At 43.7% G+C, this 19,912-nt stretch overlaps 1 protein-coding gene across 1 annotated transcript in view; it reads left to right on the forward strand.

Annotated features, from left to right (window-relative positions):
- TMEM132B (transmembrane protein 132B) overlaps nucleotides 1–19,912 on the forward strand; it is a 232,750-nt gene that overhangs the window by 82,612 nt on the left and 130,226 nt on the right. Inside the window, exon 3 of the mRNA XM_034068450.1 lies at nucleotides 17,533–17,673. Coding sequence (XP_033924341.1) covers nucleotides 17,533–17,673 — 141 coding nt within the window. The remainder of the gene's footprint in view (nucleotides 1–17,532; nucleotides 17,674–19,912) is intronic.

Genomic DNA, 19,912 nt, shown 5'->3' on the forward strand with positions numbered 1-19,912 from the left:
GAGCAGCATGAAGCTGCCTGGTGCATGTCAGGCAGCAAGCCTGGAGGCTGGGGCACTGGCCAGGGGCTCAAACTTGAACTGAATCAGGTTCCCTTGAAATCCTTCCTGATTTTCAGCTAAGACAGACACTGACCTACAGCTCTGCTACCTCCTGTGCTCTCTGTTCACCCTCGAGCTCTGTGGTTGGCTAATTTGTACATGAGACTTTTTGGTGGGTGGAAGGGGTTGAATGACAGCTTTGACCCTCATTTGTGCTCCTCTGACATAGCTTGTTCATGAGCCTCCAGCAAAGCTTTCTTTGACTCTGTAACCCTATGTCTCAAGTGCAGGACTTTGGAGTAGAAGTATTGTGTAGCTGTTGGGGCAGTAGCAGCCAGCTGCAATGTCACCAGTAGGTGGCAACTGGGAAGAGAAGAAAGCCCAGAAAGACCTGCACATAGGTGGAGAGGCTCTTTGGTGCAGAAAGTCCTCTCCCAGCTAGCAAATGTGCTTTCAAAAGTTATAAGTCCTTCTGACAACTGTTCCTATTAGGAGCTCAATCAGTACAGCATTGTGAGTTCAGTCAAGTTTCCCCTGACACATTATGAATGTATTAAGTGATGAAATGTCAGTCAATCAAAGCAATTTTGCACTTCTGCCAGAAAGAAATCTGAATATGTAAGTGCTGAGTGGTGATTAGGTGAGCAGAGATTTTCACAGGCCTTTGGCTGGATAATGGAGGTCCTGAGTAGTTGGGTTGACCTCCCAGCTAATATAGTTGTAATCCTGCTGTAGCCAGATTGTTTCTCATTTCTAACCATGTTTGAATCCCAGTGTTTCTGACTGGTTGGTCCTGAATCCTGTCTGTTATATTTCTAAGTACTCTGCTGAATTCTCTTCCTGAGCTGTAGAAGGTACCCAAGGATGAAAAGGGGCCTCTTGGCACCCAGCAAATCTCTTATTGTTTAAGCAAACTGCCTCTTGTCCAAAGTCATCTTGAAGAAAATAGGCTTTTCAGTAAACAGAAGGGAAAGTCAGCTTAGTACAGTTGTGGTTTTGAGTAAACCCCTCATTTCTAGCAGGCTCAGCCCCTAATCTGCCTGATGTGGAAGTGGTGCCTTTGGAGAGGCTGCAGCCCAAAAATAATTCCAGCAAACATATTAGCTCCTTGAAGAAACCCAACTGAGGATTTGAAATCTGGAAGTGCTGAGGCTGTTGGGAAGCTCATCTGGTTCAGGAAGAAAGAGTCAGATGAGTGTATGTGGATGGGGTGGCGTTTGGTGCCTTGGGGTGGGCGATAGCAGGCAGACGTCCTGGCTAAGCTCTTGGTGTGCCCTGCAGGACCATGTGCCAGAGTTGCAGGGTGGGCATGGACCTGAAACGCTACCTCTCTTCAACCCTCTTAAAGTTCTTTCCTGGCAGGAGATGACAAACCCATTATCCTCTTCATGTGCTGAGATCTGGCTGCTGAGCCATCAATAATACATGCTGCTGCTTCCCAGCATGTGTTCCCAGGCAGGGCTTTGCAGCTCTTTGTGTTTTATCACACATTTGCATTGGTTGCTGTGCGAGCCGCTCACAACACGTCACTTTGCTTCGTGCCACTCGACGCTGACAGTGTCAAAAAGCAGCTGAAGGCGTTGAGGTCTCTGCCTTGGCTGGTCACAAGCCTGCACATCTTGAGATTTCCCCACAGTTTTGTTCATGCTAAAGAAAGCTTCCATGGAAGGAAGAATCTCGGGATTTGGCTTTACAACCCAAATGCAGCTGACTTTGCTGCATACCTAAAGGGGGACTACAGGAAATTTGGATAGGAGGTTTTTAGGAGGGTGTGCAGGGACAAGACAAGGTATAATGGATTTAAACTGAAAGAGGGGAGATTTAGGTGAGATGTTAGGCAGAAGTTCTTCCCTGTGAGGGTGTTGAGGCACTGGCACTGGGTGCTCACAGAAGCTGTGGTTTCCCCATCCCTGGCAGTGCTCAAGGCCAGGTTGGACAGGGCTTGGAGCAACCTGCTCCAGTGGAAGGTGCCCCTGCCTGTGGAAAAACCATTGGAACTGGATCATCTTACGGTCCCTTCCAACTCAAACCAGTCTGAGATTCTGTGTGAAATGCAGGTAGTTCATCTGAGCTGCAGTTTATCTGAGGGCTGCAGCACTGTCTCCTGTTAGGGGCTCTTTTCCCCCTCCCCTTGGTACAGTGCATCCGGAGCTCTCCGAGCTCTTTTCCAGTGTTGTGATTCACTGGTAGTTGTATTGCTTTAAATCTATTGTTCGTTTACTTTTCATAAAAGTCCCCAGCATTGAAACCTGCTTTCAAACTTTTATTTTCTTCAAGTCTATATGGGTCTACTGCAAAACAAATAATGCTATGCCCTTTTATTGCCTCTTAGCATCTGCTTCATTATCCATTCTGTTTCAGTACTCATTTGTTCCACTAAAGGAATAGGAATGTTGAAACATTCTGCAGAAAGCTAAATGAAGTGCCAGCAGTAAATAGCATTTTTGATCAATTTAATAATTTTTCTTTCTGTTTGTAAATTGTTTGTAAATATACCTCCCATTTGTTACAACATTTGTTGCTGTTTGAAATTACTCTGTAATCGCTTCTTACTAGGTGGGCTTGCAGGGTTTTGTCTGAAATTAACTAATAGCTATAAGCTTAGTGGTATCTGTTCTACAGAGAGTAACTCTTCTGTTTATGTAGTATGCCTTGGCTGGCAGCATGGGCTTTACTAGTGCATTGACTTGCATGTTTTCTCTAGATCAGCTTTGAACTGATCCATAGGAGTTGAATGCATATCAGTGTCTGTGCTATTTTATTCCTAAATTTAATAAATTTACAACCCTTTGTCCTTGTGTTTGTTTTAAATCCTGGTCTGCTTTCAGATTGCTATTACCAGTAAGTACAACCCTGATGGTAATAGTGCTGCTGAGGCTTCACAATTCTAAGTAGTAAAAAAGAAGGGTAATGTTGGTATTTCTGATAGATGAGCTTTAGAGTATAGCTTGAAGGGCTGCTTTTTGAAGCCTGCTGCTGTGCTGGCAGACAGTGTTACACCTGGAAATAGTTGTGCCTGAAGTTAATTGAGGATGATGGTTTGACACTGAAGGTTCAAGTCAGGAAGGCAGCACCAGCAGATAAGAATGGAGCACTTTCTCAATGCCACTTAAAATCAAAGGAACTCACATATATAGTGATTTCTTTTTTTTTTTTGAATGGTGCCTTTGTAATTTGAGCTCTTCATCAGCAAATCAGATAATTTATGACCTATCAGATTAGAAAGCAATCTCAGCCCCACTTGCCTACTGCTTTTGCTTTTAATATCCACAAGCTATTGATGTTAGTAATTGCGAATAAGGTTTTGTATCGGCAATTACTTGCACAGAAGATACTGTCACGTTAATGCCTTGGTACTTGACTCCTGGATAAGGTCAGCTATAGGGATAGTAATTGCTGGAGGAAACAATTACAACCATAATCATGCAGGCGTTGACAAGCACCACCTTTACAGGAGACTGATCTGAAAGCTGAGCTCCAACTTGCTGTTTAGTGTTGTAGCTGGAAAACAATTGCCATTTGTAGGTGTCAAATTGTGTCTACAGAATTGTAAGGCAGATTGCTTTGCTTTTGCTTCTTCATCACGAGGTTCTTGTGTAGAAACAAGCAGAGTCATCCAGTCATGGGAGCTGGCTGTGTTTCTCAGTCCCTTAGTCCCAACAGCATCTCCTATATGCAGACTGCGAGGATAGGTGACTCTTAGAGAGTGGAGAGTTTGATTGATGAATAAATCTTTTCCAGCTGTCTCTTTAACTTAAGTACAAGATAACTTTAAGCCCCACTCCCCCTCCTTTCCATACTAAGTCTCACTCAATGGGACTACCCCTTAGCTTTAATGAGTCTTTGACTGTCTGAGTAGTACAATCAGAAGTACCCTGGAAATAAAGGTTTCACAGCTATAGAAGCTGCTCATATGTGCCATGAAGGTGAAATAAGGAGGAGCATAATTAATCTTTCTGTCGTTTTCAGGATGTGTTAAGATCAGAGCAGGTAATTTTCTCTGAAGTGCTGGGGAGGAGCTCAGGGGGAAAAGGGCTTGTCTCCAGGAATTAATCTCCTGGTCTCCAGGATTAGTCTCCTGAAATATGTCTGAAAGGGACTGCTGTAGGAGAGCAAGGAGCGTTTGTTCAGTGCATTTTATAAACCATTTAAAATATAGCTAAGCTCCTGTCCTACCCCAAAATATTTCCAAGTATTGATGTGCATGTGATGGGTGATACAGATACCGTCTTTTTGGGGTTTAACTGTTTTATCAGCTTTTTCATGGCCTGGGAAATGTATTTTCTGTCAGAGCCTGCACTAAGGCTGGGCTGATGAGGCTGTGTACAGGGCCTTCTCTAGCCCTGCTGTCAAGCCTGGAGAGAACTGTCCTGTCCCCATATCCCCAGCTGAGGAGGAAATCGATTCCTGTGGACAACCTGGGAAGAAGAAGACTCCCAAGGGACAGTTCTTCCAACAGGAGCCATGAAGGCACTTGTTTTACTTGTCCCCTTGGAGCAGGAGAGGAGCAGCTGCTGCTTTCCTGTTCAAGCATAAGTAGTCACAATTAGTTTAGCCCTGGGTTATTGATACTTTGCTATGTTAGATCACAAGAGTATGTGTGTGTGTGTTTATTGTAGTTAAGAATTATGGTTGAAAAATCACACTTGTACCATCCACATTTCAGTCATGGCTCTTTTTTGACCAGCTCCAGATTTACAAGCAGATGTTAAGCATCCTTAATGCACGAAGATGATTTTGTCCCCAGATGCCAAGCTGTGAGACCATCGCATGGTACCACAGAGCTGAGTGCACAGCATGTTGCCCCTTGTTAAAATGACTTAACAGCTGATTTCCTTTATTGAAGGTTTGGAATCCCCCTGAAGTGCAGCAGATTCCGTCACTGAATTAGATCATCTCTCTGTGGTTAGAGCCCCTATATCAGACCAATTTCAGCATTCACATCCTCCAAACAAGGCTCATTAATCTCAAATTCACAACTAACAGGGTTAGGGACTAGTTAGAATTGAAAAGAAGAGCAGGAATGGGAAGTGCTTAATGCTCAGTGAGCTCTGGTATCTCGCTGTGGGTGTTTTGCTGAAAACCTCTGGATGTGTTATAATGGATTGTAGCTATTTTTATAGGCAGTTGATTCCGTGTCCCCCAACTGCCTCAGCAGGAAAGCCTGTTTTAGAGTGTTTGCTACTGCTAACACAGTGGATGCTTTGAAATGTCGAAAGTTGAAGCGACTTTGTGGTAGCTAGCACCTAGGCAAGGTGTAGTCTTAATGAAACATGAGTTGTTTCTTATCCCACTTTGTTGTTTGTGACCTCTGACAGAGATGAATTTCCATCTAGTTTCTGAGGATTGCAGAGGAGATGAAGCATAAAGGCTGGTCAAGAAAACAGAGGCTAACCAAAATCAAAACTGTGATAGTGTCTCATTCCTACCCTCAGAAGTGCTGTGTGATGTCTCTTTGTCTTGCTGAAGCTCCCCAGGGGCAGTGCTAGGTGTTGGAGCCTGCTTGTGCTTTCGCTTGTAAGCACCAGCTCCTGGGGAAAGACTGCTTATTTTGTCCCTTATCCTTGATCTGCCAGCTAATGAATAAATGTTGTCTGCCCCCATACTACTGAAGTAACTCATTTAACAAGGATGCTGTGACTGAACCATGGTGGAGGATCTGCCATCCATACACAGGGAATGCTGGTACTGCAGGGAAAACTGGAACAGAGCAGACCTGTTGGCAAACAGGCCATTTGCAGGAAAGGTAAAATGTTGAAGGGTAAAGGAAGGTTTAGTACTGGTGTTAGTAAGGAATGGGAAAGCCACAGAGGTAATGATCCTATCAGGTCTGCTGATTTAGGAAGTGAACTGACCCCCTATACCACAGTATAGACCAAATGGGAGCACCTTCCTGTGCCACTTAGATCAGTTGCCTCCTCCTGATTATGACTTTTGGTCCTGTTATTTCCGCAACCTTTGTTACATGCATAGTGCCAGGACCTTAGTCTTTGTTAGAGGTTAATGATCTGGAAATGGGTTTGGCTCCCTGAAATCTGTACAGTTGCCTTTCACTCTGGTTTATTGCTGTGCCAGACTTATCTGCCCATGTGCTATATCATGTTTGAATCCATCCTGAAGCAGGCTGCTCTCTGTGCCTGGTCTTCAGCCCTGCAGATGCTAGAGTTTAATTTAAAGATCACTGCAAGGATTAAAGAATCCGTCTCCAATCTTGCTGGCCCTGGGTGAGTAATTTCCTTTGACAGGCAAGTAAAATGCCATTAGTTTCTTGCATTACCATCAATCACTGTGGTAAAAGGCAAGCAATTTCTGTGTAGTGGCTGGTAAATTTTCCTGACAGCTTTGCAAGGCTGGATAAGCTTTCTGAGCCATGGCAGCACTCTGAGCAATGGACTTTGGAGGCCTGCATCCTCCTGACCCCTTTGCCCATCTTGGGCTCTGGGGCTACCAGGGTCTGCTGTCAGCTTGAAGGATGATGTTTTGGCCAGGGCATCTAGAGGGGGAAAACTGTCTCCTTGTCTTCATGGTGAGGAACATCTCAGGAAAATCTAACAGACAGAGCTTTGGCACTGTCCGTTTGTTGAGCTTTCTCTGGACTTTGTTGCAGTAGATGATGGACTGCTGCACAGCCTTTGTCAGCTATGCTTGGAGGAGAGATGAAGCTTGGGACTTGGAAAATCCTTGCCAAATGTGCTGAGATCCAGAGGGAGAGGTGCAGAATTGCTGTTGAAAGCTCAGCCTACCTGCAGAGGGTCTTCAAAAAGCCTCTGAGAAGCACCACCCAAAGAGACCAAACTAGGGCTGCCAGAGCCTGTTGGGACAGTGGCCAAAGGGCTGACTGAGGCTCACTGAGCACCAGAGTGGGATAACTTTGTTGTGAAGTGCAGGCTCTGGAGGAGGCTCTTGGAAAGTTGTTGTCTGCAGCTGGGAGGAAAGTTACAGCAGAAAGCAGAATGGGGAAAAATAACAACCAAGGGAAAGACATCTTTGATGTTTTATCCCAGCTGGAGGGCTGGTTCTCGTCAGAACTCGCACATTATTAGCCTGCTTGGTGGTGATTGGTGCCTGCAGTACAAACCACATCATCCTAATGCTCACTAAAGTTTTCACTAGCAGCAAAAAAATGCTTTCCTGCTGTAATATATGGTGCCACCTTTTCATGAAAAGTACTGGTCTGAGCTCTGCTGGAAATTGAATTCTATCTTGTGGAAAGGGAGATTATTTCCTAAGGTTTCCTTATTCACCATCCCAGCACATAGTGCTTAAGGTAAAGGTGCACTCCGGGATGATTGATTGGCAAGCGCAGAGGACCACTGTTCCATGTGACAGGGATATAAAGAACGAGAGTTGTATTTTTTGACAGTGAAGGGGAAATGGCATTACCGGCAATACTCGGCAATATACTGTGCAGCCCCGGTTAGCTCTGCATATTTTATGGCATCCATTTTCTTTCTTCGATTAAACAACATAAAACCTCATAAAATAATCCAATAAAAACAACAAGCACAGGCAAAGTTCTTGTGGCCTTTTTAATTCGGGAAGGATTTTCATTGCTGTGCTTTTTATCCCTCTTCCCTAGAACTCCATCCCTTGTACTCCTTGCCATAGCCTAGGCTGAGATCCTGATAACAGCCTTTTCTGTGCTGCTTTTTTATGCAGAGCACTGAGCAAGTGTGGAAGAATGGATTATAGATCTCTTAGAGACCACTTCGTGCTGTTAGGCAGTTGTGGGATGTGCCAAGGGTTGGGACTGGTCTCAGTTGACATTAGAGTTTATGCAGGTTTCACAAATCTGCTCTTTTTAATGTTCTTTTTGAATTTTCTTCTGTTGGTGCAGTTTCAAGCAACCTTTTAGGTAAAGATGGCCATTGCTGCCTTTAGCCTCATCTCCTAAGAGGAGGAGACATGTGAATATGGTTTTGACCCATCAATTGCACTGCTGGTCTTCTCCCTTGTACTTCTTGACCACTGGAAGATGTGTATTAGCTGTGTGAAAGTCAAGGGTGAGACTCCAGTGCATGCAGGCCTCCTCTGTTGGCTACTTTTTAGCCAGATTACACACACTGTCTCAAGAGTAGCCACAGACTGGCTACCAGTGGCCTCTTCTGGGCATCTGACAGGGGATTTGCAACCACGTGCTCTGGGCCCGAAGGACTGTGCCACAGTCTGACAAACGCAACAAGCTCTGTAGTACTCAGCAGCAACCCAGGACAGTTTCTCTGATCTTAAAGACACTGATAGCTGGTAAAAGGTAATTATATTAATCTGAATTGTATTTACCACACCTTTTATTTATGGGAAATCTCTGAGTTTCCAGGGTGGTGATTAAATTTAGCCACAGCGATGGACTATTTTAAATGCTGTAAACCTCCCTCCTGTTGACCAGGACAGTGCTGTGGAGCTCATTATCTGGTCTTGCAGGAAGAAGGATGGAAAGCTTGTACTTTGTTGTTGTTTAGGTGCTCCCGAAACCATGACCTTCAGGGCTTTCTTTGCTTGTAGAGGTAGAAAAATGACACCTTTATAAAAACTCTTTTGTCTCACAGGAGGCCTGAACTCTGTTCGGGCTCCAGACATTTTTGCAGGGCTGATTCCAAAGCATTTCAGTAAAAGGAAACCTGTATCTTTGTCTTTGCAGGAGGAAGCCTCTGACTTTGATTTTTTCATTCTAGTTTTCAAAGCTGTGTTTCTGCATGATTGCAGGAATTCCAAGTTCAAGTACTTTGGACACCTTCAGACTTGGTAATGCATGTTGTCCTGTACTTCTAGGCTTTAAGGAAGAGTTTCATCTCTTACAGCACTGCGTTGGTTTCAAGGTAAAGGACGTAGTCTGAGTGTTTTAGATCTTTGAGAGAAAGGCTGAAGAGCCTGAGTGGGCTTTGATTTTTGTTCTGTAGACATGTGTTACAGAAAACCACTCCAGCATTTTACCTCCTCTCTGTACAGAGAAGGTACACCACAGATTGTTGTTTTGGAGAAAGAGGGCACATAGTTCAACTCTTGGAGATGTGTAAGGGTGTGTGACAGCAGGCCCTGGGGCTCTTTGAATAATGATCAACAATTCTTAGCTCAGTTAAGTGAACAGGGCAGTGGAATAAAGGAAAATCTCTCTCCTCTTTCTGGGGAGGCAGAAGTGTGAGCTGGTGGTGCATCCTAATGAGATAGGGATGTTATGAGGTGTGTGGTAGCAAAAGGATTGTTTAGACTTGGAAGAAGACCTGATTTCTCCTTTTGATCGATAGTAATAATAGTTCCTATTTATTGGATACTTTGGAAGTGTAACGTGTCAAGGAATTGTGTATTTATTTGCAAATTATGGGCAATGTTTCCTGCCCTCCAGGCAGAGTGGACAGAGGATCTGCTTCCCTGTGCTGGAAACCACTGGAGCTGTGCTAGTGGGTCAGCAACCCAAATATCAGGCTTGTCCTCTAGGGTGAAGAGTTTGCTGGAGTTTTAAGAGCTTTCAGCACAATCTAGAGCCATATTTGCTTATGCTATAAATGTAGTAATTTGTATGTCAAAGGCACAACAATGAATTCAGGTGGAGTCAAATAAACTTTGGCTTTTAGTTTTAGTAGGAAAATCTCAATTGCTGCAGAATGCTGACCTGCAGGTTTGAGTAGCTACTGGGGAACTGCAGAAATAGGATGAAATGCAGGATCTGGACACTTGTCAAGTATACAAATGTGCGGTATCTCCACAGAAATAGTTTGGGGTTTTTTTCTCCTGGTGTGACTATCTGAGCAATGGTGAGGAAACATCCTTATTCCCATGTCGAAGCTGCCCAGGCAGTTAAATGGTTACTACAGTGTCCGGAGTTGACCGCATTGGGCTTGATGTCTCCTGCCCCAGTGCCTGGGAACCCTTTTTCTCCCAGAGGGCCAAAATTGCACTGTTGATATGTTTCAAAGAAAACAGTGTTCACTGTGGGAGATGGCATTTTCATCTCCTGTTACATAAAGACTTCGAATCTCTCAGGTTTCCATAGCAGTGTTGGAAACCCATATGAACAAGGTCTGGTTTGTGACAGGAATATATAAGAATAAAAATTAATAGCTTTAATTTCAAGCCAGTTAGAATGTCTGCTGGTTTTTTAAGCTCTGTTTGCTTACCTAAGTGTGAGAGAGAACAGATTGAAAAATGGAGTTTCTGCTGAAATATGATGAAACCTTAAAATATCTTTGAATTTTCTGTTGGATGTGGAAATACAGCATCATGTTAGGCTGCTTTGGAGATGTTCATGTAATCTTTGCTGGTTGTACTAGCACAGCATTGTGTCTAGAGACTGTTTCTGCAACCAATTCCCTTATTAAAGGGGGACACCTCTTTCTCTGACCTTGCTTCACAGATGTGAAATTCAGCTTCTCAGTATTAAGCAGTTGCTACAATATTCACCCATCTCAGGTGGCTCAGACCAGCTGAAGGTCCATCCTGAAATGTGCAGTCCTTCCGAGGAAAAACGGTGGGCTCTGGAGAAAACCTGCTGCACTTCCTTAGGGAAGTTACACTGAGAAGGAGGAGGGAGGGTTTTGATGAAATACACCCCTCGTCATCATCCCCTGTTTCTTATGCTGCCTTATTTTGAGGCTTCTGTAAAAGCTTTCTCAAAATCATAAACCATCATCCTCAAGGGAAGGTTGTGTTAATTTGTCTTCCCTAATAGTTAATTTATCACATGGAAAGCGCTTTACTGTCAGAATTCAAATTAAAATCCTGTTTACTCTTTTCATTATTCAAAATCCAATATGCTACTGAGCTGGCTGCTTGGCATATTTCGAAACATTTGATGGGCTGAAAAAAGCAGGTTGATGCCTTCACCTTTTCAGGTAGAAGGGTGGTAATTATATCATCCTAAATCTTTAGCATTGATCCCCTCCCCTGTTTCAAAGGGTTTTCTGTTCTGTGAGTGAGGTGCTAGGCTTTTCTCACGTTAGCCACCAGTCTGTAGAGCAGTGCTGTTCCTGCCTTGGGTTGTGCTGGTCACTATTGATTTTCTCTGCTTTGTCCTACCCAGTGCTTTGGCATTGACTTTCTTCCTCGAGTGCATGCTGCATATCCTGTCAGTGTGTGTATGTCAGGGGTATCCTGACAGTAATAACTGCTTTCATGGAAACTGCATCCCCAGATGCTTGACAGGGTTAAATAGATAGATAGAAAAGGTTGTATAAAAATAACACATGCAGAGAGAAATTGAGGTGAACTGGAGGGAGGGAAAGGCCCATTTCCTGATGCAGTGTAAAGGCGGAAGAGTGCTCAGGTCAGGGGATACAGAAAGGCACAAGGTGAGGTGGGGCTGAGAAAGCCTTGTCCTGTGGTGGTGGGGGGGGGAAGAGCACAGCATATCTGTGTCTTGTATTGAAAACAGATTTGGGCCAGTGATGCATTAGGCTTGCAGTGAAGGACTGCAGTCACTGCAGTGGTTTTTAGCATGGATGAAAGGTAGAGGGTCAAATCTGAAGTAAAACTCCAGCTTACTTTGGAACTCGCTGTCTCTAAGTACTGAGCTGTATTTATCCCCAAGGGCAAACATGCTCTTATTTTTTTATCCCACCATGAGTTCCCACCTTATTTCACTGGTAACACGTATTGCCATGAGCTTTATACCAGGCCCATGTTGAGCTTTTTATCTGCAGGTACCATTAGTCAAACCCTTTTACTTGGGGTTTCCTTTTCTCTGATGCACTGCAGCTGCCCTCTGCTCCAAATTGCCATCTGCCTGCTGTCTACCTACACCTCTCCACAGGGCTTTGCAGGCTGCTTGGTTTTACTTTGCAGTAAAACATCATATTATTTGTGCTTGTGACCTTTTGGAGAGGGCTTGGATCTTTGCAGGATCTTTGTTTATTTTGATGTGTGTTTTACATACTTAGATAGCTTTACTTATAGTGGCATTAACGTGGAACCGTGGAAACAAACACAGCTGACCTAGTGTTCCCATTTTAAGGAGAATATGATGGGGAAGTAGTTGGAACATAAATCTGTGACAGGTCTTTTAAAATATAAAAGAACAAAGAAGTAAAGTTCTTGGAAAAATACTTTAAAAAACAAACACTTGCTTAACTACTGAAGGTTTAGGAGCTGATCCCCTGCATTGCTGTGAATGTGGCTTCCATAAGAGGTGGGGCTGTGCAGGATGATTATCTGCTTGGTAAGGAACTCTCATGTCACACATACCAATTTACCCACAGACTGCTCTTGCCTGGCCAGTGCAGAGGACACTGACTCTTACTAGTGGGTCTAAAGCAGGAGCAGGAGAGCTGGGTAGTTTTGTAGTGAAGGTACCAAAATATTCCCTGGCAGCTCTAGGCATAATTCCTGCTTTGGCCATATGTTTTCTGGATGAGTTTGCATCACCTCATTTCCCTCAGATTTCTGGATTACCCACAGAGAGTTTTGGCCAGGAAGCTTAGGAGGACACAAAAGAGAAGGATGGTGCCTCTCGTGAGGGAGCTCTGGTCCCATTTCAGCCTTCCAGCTGCTGTACCATGATTCCCACAGGGTTTTGCTTTCATATGCTCACATCAATGAACTCCTGACTGCCTGTGCCTCCCTCCCAAATTGCATGGAATGCACTTTGATATGGCAGCTGCAAATCACATACCGTCTTCTTATATCTCCCAGCAAACTCCACTTGCTTCCACCCCCTATGCAGTGATGCTTCTATTACTTCCTATATAGAAACACTGCCCATCTCCCACCCTAAAGGTCCCCAGATGTTACATCTGAATTCAGTGATTATTTTAATTTATAGTGCTCTGCTTAATGTATCTTAAACCACACGTGCTTTAACTAGAAACTCCCCAGGGTCCTCGTTCAGAACTAATTACTTGCTGTTTGTGCAATTCTGCAAATACGTAAAATGCTCTGTGAGGGCTTGGAATTACTCAGCTCTGCTCAGCTTTGGTCTTAATGCTGGGTAGGGGTGTCTGGCTGAAGCGTGAGCTCAGCAATCGGGATGTATCCACCCTCATTCTAGCTCTGCAGAGTGTGATTTTAGGCAAGTTAACTACACTGGTCTTCAGCCTGGATTTCCTGTAGGGAAGGAGAATGATTTCATTTTTAATTGGACTAAAAATGCATGTTGAAGGGCTGACTTCAGAAATGGTTGGAAATCACAAGTGAAATTTATTGTCATAACCATTATTATTAGTACGTCATTGAAAGTGCATTTAGCTCAGATCATGTTTTCCCCCATAATAGGATAGGGGGGAGATAAGAGGATTTCTAAAATAGCTCTGAAAAAGTCTTTTTTTCCTCATCACTTTGAGCATTTTCCATCTGCTGTGAGCACATTCCTGTTTTATTTCCTAAGTATCTTTTCCTTCTGTTTCTATTTTAAAGTTCCATTTGCCAAGTTTTCACTTCCTAATTACCACTGCCAGGAGTGTTGCTGGGGGGTGTTGCAAGCAAGCATTTACCTTGTGGATTTTGCACTTAACTGACTGGGAGATGGTGGAAGTCCCTGCACCACTTCTGTTGAGTGCTTGGCTGTTCAGATTCCTCTTGTAGCCCGTAAGTTGCTTTCAGCCCTCATTATTGCTTGTACCTTCTCCCTTCCCTCTGTTGTAGTAACTGAGAGAAGAGGTTTAGCACAGCTGAATTCATAGAGTTGCATACATTTAAGGCTGGGATTGCATTTTAGGACAGTTCTGGTTGTTCCAAGTTGGCAGGCTGGGGATGCTTCTGCTTGCCTGCTCCATTCAGTCCATCGTGTTTCCATCTTTACATTCTACAGTAAATGGAGAATGCACTGTTCAGGGGGAAAAAACCACTGCCAGGAATACCAAATGTATTCTGTAGTCTATATTGAAAGCAGCTTCCTCTGTTCTGCCTTTATGGGTGGGAATAGGGCTAAATTCACTCGTGAAGCAGTTGTTTCATTGATTCCTTGTTCTGGAGAGCTTCGACACTTACCCCTCTTCTTCCCCCCCAGCTGCTCCCTCTTAAGATCTTATGGGCATAAATGTCATGAGAGGCAGTTCTTGAGGACATCATGTTTGTGTTGGACCTCCTCCACCCCTAAGGAAGAGAGTATCAGGAATAGTGATTTGTGGTGCAGGCTGTGGATACAGGCTGGAACGTTGGGGCCCTGTTGCAGGCTAACTTCTGTTGAGCTCATTCAGTATTCCTCAATCTCATTCACAGCTCTGCTAATTATGTTATCACAATGCCATGTAAGTTGTAATGTTTTAAAGGCAGGCAAGTGCTTTTCAACAGGACAGTTTTCTGTCTGAAATGTTGGCTTTTCAGAAAGGAAATGTCAGGTTTGCCAAATTTCCCATTGGCTCTCATGTTGTGTTCCTTAAAACAAAATATTCACAAGTACCTTTATACAGAAGTATGAAGCCATCTGAGTGGTAACAGTTCCTTCCTGGCTCATGCTCCTGTGACATACTTCAGTAGGTCATTCCTGGGTTTTCAAGCCCAGAGGAGGCAGAATTCTTGTCTGCAGGTAAAAGTAAAGGACATCAGAGTTTCCTCAAGAAGTTGTATTTATCCTCACAGCTCCCTTTGAGTTGGAGGAGCAGCACTTCCCAGTATTTTATATGGAGGGCAGGGAGGTATAAGGAAACTAAATGATCCATCTGAACTTACAACAGAGGCTTGGCTTGGTTTATTGCCCAAAGCAGGGCAATAAACCCAGCACCTGGGTTTGCACACTGACCATTCACCAGCCTCTCTCCAGTTCATCTCAGCTTGAGGAGGAATTTCTTGTTCTTTTTCAAAGCCTCCGTCCCCACCACTTACAATAATTTTTGTGCCTGTGTAGCCTGGGGGCAGATTTAAAGATATGAATCACTTATCTGAAGCACAGTAGGCTCAAACCACCCATATGTAGGCTGGTTTCATTTGAATTTCTTGACTTTTCCTAAGTGAGAAGCTGAATTCAGTTTCTTCCCTCTTTCAACCTTCCTGGCTCTGCTGGTATCCAAAAATGCAAACTGACATCTTGTCTCAGCCCACCAGAGCAGATGCATTGCAGGGATTAGACTGGAAATTTTCCTAAAATGCAGCATTCTGAGACATTTTGGGAAGATGGAGCTGGGGAGCAGAGTATGGATGTTCACTTGGTGCTAACCCAGCAAGACAGGGACATGCAGCAAGCAGCCAAGACAGCATTGCCAAAACCCAGAGGGACGCCTGTTAATGGGCAGTGTCCTGAAGGAGAAGCCAAGAGGACAGGCATCAGGGGAGCCTCATGTGATGTCCAGACTGGCAGAGAGCATCTCATGGCTGTGTTCAGACATGAGAAGAACAGGAAAGCTCCCTGGCTGAGGGGTTGGCTGAAGAGAGAAGCCAGAGTTTTGGGGTGCAGTGTTTGGAAGAGGTTGGAATAGCTGAGCATGTAAATAGATGTGGATATTTAAGGCTATTGCATCCTTAATGCTACACTGCATGTGAGGACCACTGATGATGGGAAAGAGGAGCAGCAGCTTCAGCTTCCATGAAGAACGGAGCTGCACAGGGGTGTTGCATGGTGAAAGCCTGGCCAGGTGTGGTAGGGAACTGCTCCGTGTCACTTTTCATCCTTGGTGTAAACTGACATGCTAGATTTGGATCAGAGTGGATGAAAAGCAAATGCAGCAGAGTGAAGATCTCTGTAGTGTAAAGCTGTGTAGGAGGACTTCCCAGGCTTCTGACAGATGGAAAAAGGGTGATGAATCCTGGGGAAAATCCAGCTGTCCTGTTGTGTCGTCCGGTCCCCCACAGCATCCTATGCCCTTCAGTTAACCTTTAATTAATTGAGGCTTGGACTTGGGTGGACAGGCTGGCTGGGGGTTTCCAGACATGATGGAAGACAACACATGAGACATTCAGAGGGTGGTGGGGAGGCAAGTTTGTTAAACCCCATAATTCTGCCCAGGCAGGAGAATGGTTAAGAAGTGCTGGTCAGTTACTTGCTTATTTTCTATTTATTGTTTTATTTTTGCCAGGCCCCAATGATTTTTTTTTCAGGTGGGAGGCTGAGTCTGATGAGGAAAATTATTGACTCCATTGCTGAAGGCTTAATTCTCTCTCTCATGTCCATTACAAGTCAGTCTGAAATGAAGCCATGTAGGTGTCTGGCAGGAATCATTTGGTCCACTGTAATTACTATGGAATAAATGAGTGTTCCTCTGAAAGAAAGAGCAGGTGATGGGAAAGGGGCACATAAGCTTTGAGGCACGTTATTTGGGGATGTGACTGTCTGTGGAGAAACATGAAGAAGACAATTAGAGAAATAGCAAGGAAAATTCTCTCCTTGCAGGGAACAGTTTTCATCAGACTGGTTATGCCAGGCGTGAATATGGCCCATCAAGTCAGTAAAGCCTTACAGGCAAGAATAAAGATATCATAAAAGCAAGATGAATTAATTCCTTCTGAGAAGAAAAAAACACCGATTGCATCTTGAAGTTTCTTTGATCCAAGCCCATGAACTCAGCTAGAACTTAAAGGAAATTCTTAACAGTGTAATGTGAGCAGCAACTGGCCATGAGGCATCAGGGTAAATCCATCACCATTCACTGTTAAGTAACACTTCAAGTCTCAGCAGTGCTGTTTCATTCCACCATACAACTAAGGGGTCCCTCTTGGCTTTTCTTGTAATTAATGAAGTCACAGCAGTGGTGAATGTGGCACTACAGCTCTTGCTTTCTGCCTAATTGTTCTCCAGGCATGTTTGCAGCACTCCTGTCGAAATCCCAGGCTTGTTTCAGGAGTCAAGCTGCACAAATGAAGTCCCTGCTATTAAAAGCAGTTTGTTTCCTATTCCTTGGCAATCTGTTCCTAACGCTGAGTGCCACTGGAGCATGGACTTTTATAAGCAAATTTTTTGAAAGCCAAAAAATGGTGATGTTTACCAGCTACCAAAAGCTGCTTTGAAATCCTAGCTGTGCTTAGGGAGTCAAAGTTTTGCATGTCAGCATCGTATTATTTTCAGCAGGGAGAGTTTGACATGCCCAGTTTGATACATGCCAGTATGCCAGCGTGATTATTTTCATCCCTCAGTCCTGGATCTAGAATAACATACTCCTTCTCTCACTCCTTCCTGCATTGTGGTCTTGGAGCAGTGAAGCACACTTTTTCCATGCAGCTTGCCCTAACATTAAAAGGCACCTTGCTCCCAAAGGTTTGCAAGCAGAAGGATGTATTTGATATCACAGTGCTCTGAGTCTCCATCTTAAACTGCAGGAAAGACATTACAAATTAAATCAACTTCTGCTTAGTCACATCTGTTTCATTTATATCAAAGTAGTGCCACTGAAGCAGAGAGCATTCTTACTCTCTCCACATGGTTCAGGCTGAAAATTAACTGGCTTTGCACATAATGAAACTCATACTTCATCTCTTTAAAATGATTGGACCTCTTTTTGTATCTTTAAAGCAGAATGACTTGCAGTTACAATGTATTAGTCTGTTACTAATGGAAGAGGGAGTATTTCCTCCTTGTTTACCTCTGGATTTATTTGTAGGAGGGCTGTAACTAAAGCAATGCCTGTTGTTCCCCAACAGAATTAGGACAGCCCCCGGTGTGAAGATCCTGGACATCAGAGTCAGTGATGCTGACCAGTGGGGGGTTCAGGAAGAAACAGACAGTGCGAGGACCACTGCCACGGTGACATGTGTGCACAACGACCCGAGTGCAGAGAGCAGGTAAGCCACCGTGCACTGCTGCGCCTTAACCCTTGCTGAAATGCTGTCAGAGACAGAGAATAGCTTCTTTGATGAGTTGTATTGCTCTTTTAATAGCAGTAATTTTTCCTCCTCAGCTTCCTTGGAAGAGCTGGAAATGATCTGATGAGGGTTTGTTTTTTTCCCTTTTGTTTCACTTCTGAGCTTTGGAAGTAGATTATCTAATTAAACTGGAGGCAGCCAACTAATCATAGCTCACATTTGCTTTTCATGCACCTTCAGGGCAGCAGGAGGATCCCTGTTGCCAAAGAGCCAACAGAAAGGCATGGATTAAAATAGAGAAATATGAAGAATAATTGAAAGCAATATAGAACAATGCTCTCTTCTTTATTTGAAAAGCCATGAAAGTAACTGCTGTGAAACACCTTTGAGTCTATGAACTGTTTCAGGAATGTGGTGTCTGTTTACTATGGTTATGCTCCCACAAGCTGCATCAAACTTAATGAGAAATTTACGTTGTTAGTCAGAATGATGCATTTACAATACAAGCCATTTCTCTCTGTTACCATGCAGTTACTCTACACTTAAAGTAGACTGTGCATAAATTTAACTTGAAACTGTATCATAATGAGGAAATCTCTAAACTTTATGTCAGAATTTTCATTATGTCAGAATTTTGCATCCATCTTTTTTCTGAAAGCTCCTGCAAAGGAGAAAAATGGTTGTTAGTAATTTTTTAGACCTAGGAAGATTGCTGCCAGTGGTTTGGAGTGCAGAGAGAGTTTCTACTCTGTTTAGTTTCTGAAGCTGTGTTGGGGGAACAAATGAATCCCATCTAGCTCTGGGTACCTGCAATACAAGCGTTGACGTGAAAGCTATTTAGTGCGAGTTCACTTTTTAGCAGAAGGGATAAATAGGCACTGCAGAGGTGAGAGTCCTCTTGGATGTGTAAAACAGGCCTGATGGAATAGAGAGCAAAAAGTGCCTGTTTCTCTGCAGTAAAGATGCAGAGTGGAGGCGACTGAGTGGGACGCAGACATTTGCATCGTAAACGCGAGAAGTGAAGGGAGGTGATTCCCTTCTCAGTGTCTCTGGTGAAGTCAAGTAGTACAAAGCCAGAAAGCTCTGTAGCACTTGGAATGCCAGGCGAACCTTTCAATTCATTAGCTGTTTCCTGCATTTCCTCCCCATTAGAACAAAAAGGGGGGGGGGGGGGAAATCCCCTCTTTATTCAGAAGCACATTTGTCAAAGTTGTAACTTTGAGGTTGTGATGAAGGAAATTCTAGCCACCTTCCACCATTGTTTTGCTGGGGCTTCATGGGCTTCATTTGGCACTCTGTGGTTTGGCACTGAATCTTTTGGTTATGATTCCCCAGTTCCTCCCAAAGCTGTAAAAGAAGCCAGTGAGCCCCTTTGGTGGGGTGAGAGCTCAGCCAGCAAAGACCTGGCCCAGGAGGCAACCTTCACATCACTGATGACCCATGGTGACATCCCAACCTGGATCAGCTCAGGCAGCAGATCTGGGGTTCTCAGCAGCATCTGTTCTCTGCTGAATGCTGCAGTCAGGTTCTTGTTGCTAAACCAACTACAACCTCTGTTGTGTTCAGAGCAGGATGGAAACCCATCAATTTGAAAGTGAAATGCTGAGGTTAAAAGAAGACTTAAGATCATTTGATGTTAGGGAGGAATCAAGTTATTGAATTAAAGCAAAGTTTTAAAAGCTAGACCAAAAATAGGATGAACACTGGCAGTTATTGCCGTGTATGTGGTTTCACTAACCCATGAAATTATACCTGTCACAGTAACTTAGTTTTTATTAAAAGTGACTTTTGTTTTGTGTTGAACTGTTAAATTGCTCAAAAGCAACAAATCTCAAGGTAATTAATACTTTGACCCTTTCCTTTTGTGAGATTAGTTTAATATTTTGTGATTAATTAAAGTATGCAAATAGGAACTGCTGAAATATCATCTCCAGGTGTGCAAATATTGTAGTGCTTAGAGTCAATATTTACCTTTGATCTTTACTTTAATTTGCCTTTTTGATTATAATGGTGGCCCTTTTGTTTCTTTTGAAGAATATTAAGTGCTTATGTGGGGATTCTCCTCTTTCATTTAGATGAGCAGAGACCCGAACTTGCTTCTCTAAGGTCAATGTGGCAAAACTGTCTCTATACCCTGTTCATCTGTTCCGCCTTTTAGTAATACATGGAGCTTCATTAAAGGCAGTTTATGTACGAGTGAGAATGTGGGATCAATCTC

The sequence above is a fragment of the Melopsittacus undulatus genome, chromosome 12 (assembly GCF_012275295.1).
Source record: "Melopsittacus undulatus isolate bMelUnd1 chromosome 12, bMelUnd1.mat.Z, whole genome shotgun sequence".
NCBI lineage: Eukaryota > Metazoa > Chordata > Aves > Psittaciformes > Psittaculidae > Melopsittacus > Melopsittacus undulatus.